This window comes from Penaeus monodon, chromosome 9, assembly GCF_015228065.2.
Source record: "Penaeus monodon isolate SGIC_2016 chromosome 9, NSTDA_Pmon_1, whole genome shotgun sequence".
Classification (NCBI taxonomy): Eukaryota; Metazoa; Arthropoda; class Malacostraca; order Decapoda; family Penaeidae; genus Penaeus; species Penaeus monodon.
In genome coordinates, this window is record NC_051394.1 from 8862283 (window position 1) to 8867022 (window position 4740).

A 4740-nucleotide genomic window follows, 5' to 3' on the forward strand; every position below is an offset into this window, starting at 1 on the left:
GGGCGGCCGATCCACTCGGGGCCGGGCTCTCATCTCGTGGGCGTCCTCCGAAGACATGGCTGCCGACTCGCGCCTCGAGGCCGGCGTGCGACGGGGGTCAGGGACATCTTTTTTTGCAGCAACGAAACTGCTGACGGCCAAGTCAGCACCCAATATCGCCACGCTGACCCCGCCTTCTTCCCCCGAAACCTCTCCGGTCACTCACACTCACACACTCCTCAAGGTTCACGCTCGCTCACAAGTGCCAAAGTTTATATCCTTCGCCACCACCCTGCCCCTCAAGACTAGCAGCAAAAACACAGTACCTCGAGGGGCGCCCGGGGATGAGCAGGGCTGCACGCTGGGGCAGCAGACTCGCCCCCGATGCCAACGAGGGGGTGCAAAATGCCTCTTCCCAGGCTGTAAGAAAGTCTAAAACCAAATCCTCGCACCTCAAGGCCCACCAGCGAACACACACAGGTTAGTACAGAGATAAACCAAAGGGCGTGGGTAGAATTAAACCAAATGGGGGCCACGGGGGAGAATTAAAAAAAAAGGCGGGGGGGAGAATCAACCAAGAATCAACCCAAAACCAGGGGGGAACCAGGTCAGAATCAACCGAAGGCAGGGGGGTCATGGGGGGGATTAAAACCAAGGGCAGGAAATTAAAAACCCAAGAAAGAGGAGAGAGAGAGAGAGGAGAAGAGAAGAGAAAAAAGGAGAAGAGAGAGAGAGAGAGGAGAGAGGAGAGAAAGAAAAGAGAGAGAGAGAAGAAAAGGGAAAACAAAACAAAGAGGAAAGACTGAGGAAAAAGAGGGGGGAACGAAACCGAAGTCCCCAAATCCTATCAGCAATGCTATTCCCTATTACCCAGAACAGCATTACGACCATCATCCCGAGGAAAGGATAACTGCGCCATTGTGTCAAGTCCGCCACCGACTTCGTGCTTGGAATATCATTATCCGAAATCACTTCTCTTTCTTCATTATCTTCGGCTGTGTCCTTATCTCCCTTCGCGAAACTATCACCCTGATTACGTGAGGTCACCCTAATTATCCTGAGAATTGCTGGTGGGCAGGAGGGGAAGGGGGAGGGGGTGAGTGTGATTGGTTTTGATTAAATCGGTTTGTATTACGAAATAATCCGAAGGTTTTTTTTTGTGTTGTGATTTTTTATATTTTTTGGGGGTATTGCTTTGATGTTCCGTGTGTATAAAGTGGGATATTTTCTCTTTTATGTTCTTATTGATAGTTCTCTCTCTCTTTCTCTCTCTCTCTCTCTCTCTCTCCTCTCTCCCCTCTCTCCTCTCCTCTCTCTCTCTCCTCTCTCCCTCTCTCTCTTTCATTTTATGTTTCTTCCTCTCTTTTTCCTCCTCCCTCTCTCTTTCCTTTTCTCTCCACATACACGGTGTGCGTTTGTGTGTGTGTGTGCATGCCTGCATCCCTGCAGCTGCAGGCGCACTCGAGCTTTGCCGTTTAATTCAGCTATAAGTGTGCAAGCGTGTGTGCATGTAAGAGCTCCTTGCCCGTGCGTGCGTTCGTGCGTGCGTGCGAGAGGCGTAATATCCCGCATCGACTGGCCCTTTCCCTCCAGCCCTCGGGCCGCTCCTTGGCCCGGGGGAGGAGATTACTCGGTCGCTGGGTTAACGGTTCGGAAAATTAGTCTGGTTGTCTGAGCGCCCTGGCTTCCTCGGGCCGACACATTTTTGTTCGGGTTTGCTCCCCCCCCCCCCCCCTCCTCCCCCTCTCTCTCCTCTCTTTTCTCTCTCTCTCTCCTCTCTCTCTCTCTCTTTCTCTTTCTCTTTCTCTTTCTCTCTCTTCTCCTTTTCTCTCCTCTTTTTCTCTCTCCTCTCTCTCTTTCTCCCTTCCTCTCTCTCTCTCTCCTCTCTCCTCTCTTCTCTCCCTCTTCCCTCTTTTTTCCTCTCTCTCTCTTTCCCCTCCCTCCTCCTCTCTTTTTTCTCCTTCCTCTCTCTCTCTCTTTTTCTTTCTCCCCCCTCTCCTCTCTCTCCCCTCTCTTCTCTTCTCTCTCTCTCCCCCTCTCTCTCTCTCTCTCTCTTCTCTCTCTCCCTCCCTCCTCCTCCCTCCCTCCCTCCCTCCTCCTTTTTTTTTTCCTCCTTCCCTCCTTCTCCTTCCTTCCTCCCTCTCTCCCCTTCTCCCTCTCCCCCCCCCTCCCTCTCTCCCTCCCTCTCCCCCCCCCTTCCCTCCCTCCTCCCCTTCCCCTCTCCTTTCCCTTTCTCGCCCCCCTTTTCCTTCCGATTTTGGGGGCCGTTTCTCACGGGGGGGGGAAAATTCGCGGGGTTTTTTCTTCCTTTCCCTTTTTCTCTCTTTTCCCTCTCTCCCCCCTCCTCTCTCCTCTCCCCCCCCTCTCCTCTGGGCTCCCCCCTCTCCCCCTCCTCCCCTCTCTCTCTTCCTCTCTTCTTCTCTCTCTCTCTCTCTTTTTCCTTCTCCCCCTTTTGTTCCTTCCTTCTCCTTTGTTCCTTTTCTCCTTTTTCCCTTCTCTCTCCTCTCTCCCTCTCCCCTCTACCTCTCTCTCCCCTCTCTCTCGTTCTCCTCTCTCTCTCTTCCCCTCTTCTCTCTCTCTCTCTTCTTTTTTTTTTTTTCTTTTTTTTTTCTTTTTTTTTTTTTTTTTGGGCTTCAGCGTGAAAGGGGAAAATGCATCCCCTCTCTCCCCCCCTGAACTGAAGTTTAAAAAAGCTCAAACAAAGCTGAAGTAAAACGAAGCTAGTTAAAACTGAACCAATTTTTAAACGGGGGGTTGCAAAAAAAGGGGGGGGGTGAGCCGCCACCGCAGACTTGCTTCGGCGGCCGTTCGCTCGCCTCCCCCCCCCCTCGGCTCTCGAATTTGCTGTTTACTTGTTCTGCTTGTGTGGTGAGAGGGTGTACACACACACAAAACACCCACCACACCACACCACACGCCACACACCAACAACACCCACACAACACCACACCACACCACACACACACCCCCAACCCCACACAACACACACCACACACACAAACACACACAAAAACCCCAAAACACACACACACACACACAAACACAAAACAAACCCCACACACAAAAACACACCCCCACACAAAAACACACCCCCACACACAAACCCACACACACACCCCCACACACACCCCCACCCCTTTATACTCCCTTCCTACCAATAAAATGCATATATATACACTCATGGGATTTTTTGCTGATGAATGAGAAATAGTCCAGTGATATGGGTTATTCATGAGGTATGAATAAGGAAAATGAATGGGTAATCTATCATAATAAAAAGGGGATTAACACAAACCCGGCAAAAGAATAAGAGAGAGAGACATAATGGGGACTTATTAGATGCTTGAACCGCATTATCCTGGTGGAAACAGAAACACCCATTTTATTTGATTTTTCTCACTCCTCTCTTTCTTTCTTTCTTTCTGTCTCTGTTTTTCTTTTTCCCTCTCTTCTTCTCTCTCTTCTTCTTCTTCTCTCTCTCTCTCTCTCTCTTCTCCCCTCTCTCCTCTCTCTCCTCTCTTCTCTCTCTCTCTCTTTTTCTCTCTCTTTTTCCCCCCCTTTTTCCCTCTCCTTTTCTTTTTTTTCCTTCTCCCCCCCTTCCCCCCTTTTCTCTCCCCCTTTCCCCCCGTTTTTCCCCCTTTTCCCCCCTTCCCCCTTCCCTCTCCTCTCTCCTTTCCCCTCCTCTTTCCCCCTTTTTCCTTTTTTTTTCCTCTCCCTCTCTTCTCCCCCCTCCCCCCTTTTTTTTTCCCCCCTTCCCCCCCCTCTTTCCCCCCCCTTCCCTTTTTTCCCTTTTCCCCCCCCCTTTTTCCCCAACCCCCCCCTCTCCACCTTTTTCCCCCCCTCCCCAAACCCCCCCCTTTCCCCCTTCCCCCCCCTCTCCCCCCTCCCCCCCCACCCCCTCTCAAACCCTCCCCCTCCCCAAACCCCCCTCCTCCCCCCCCCTCCAACTCCCCCTTCCTCCCTCACCCCCCCCCCCCTCTAAACCTCCCCTCCCTCCCAATCCCCCCACCTTTTTTCCCTTCTTTCCCCAAAATCTCGAAAACCCAAGAGGGAGAAAAGAGAAAATTTTTTCGGGAAACGTGGGAATACGGCCGAGAGAGAGAGAGAGAGAGAAAGGAGGGGGGAGGGAAGGAGGGGGGGGGGGAGGGGGGGGTGGGGGGGGGGTTTTTTTCGGGGGGGGAAATTTTTAAGGGGGGGGGGAAAAGGGGGGAAAAAAAATTGAAAAAAGTGGGGCCCATTGACAACGCGACGGGGCAAGCTTTCCCCGCCCCGCACTACATTGTAATGAAGCGGCTTAATTTTGGCTGCGAGTACGATCTCTCTGCGAGGGGAAACTATAGCAAAAGCGAACGACTCGTGTTACGTGATAGCTAGCTTAAAGGCGGAACGCTGTCTTGAAGGAGGAGAATTTTACTACTGCACGTCAATGGGCGTTTCTGTGTTTTTTTTTTTCTTTTGTTTCTCTCCCTCTTCTCTCTCTCTCTCTTCTTCTCTCTTCTCCCTCCCCTTTCCCTCTCTCTCCTCTTCTCTCTCTCTCTCTCCCCCTCTCTCTTTCTCTCCCCCCTCTCATTCTTTACTCTTAACTATATTTTTTTTTTTTTTTTTGTTCTTTCTTCCCTTTCCTTTTTTATCTTCTTTACCCCCCTTTCTTTTCATTCCTCTCATCTTTCCTTTCTTTCTTTGTCTTTCTTTCGTTCTCCCTGCTTTCCTCTAAATCTCATTCTTTTTTATCCTTCCTTCCATCCTTCCTTCCTTCCCTTC

At 51.1% G+C, this 4740-nt stretch overlaps 1 protein-coding gene across 1 annotated transcript in view; it reads left to right on the top strand.

The window, feature by feature from the left end:
• Positions 1-419: 419 nt before the first annotated feature.
• LOC119576930 (Krueppel-like factor 6) overlaps positions 420-4740 on the top strand; it is a gene marked incomplete at its 5' end in the record, with an annotated part of 31886 nt that continues 27565 nt past the window's right edge. The window contains 1 exon segment of the mRNA XM_037924580.1: positions 420-459. Coding sequence (XP_037780508.1) covers positions 420-459 — 40 coding nt within the window.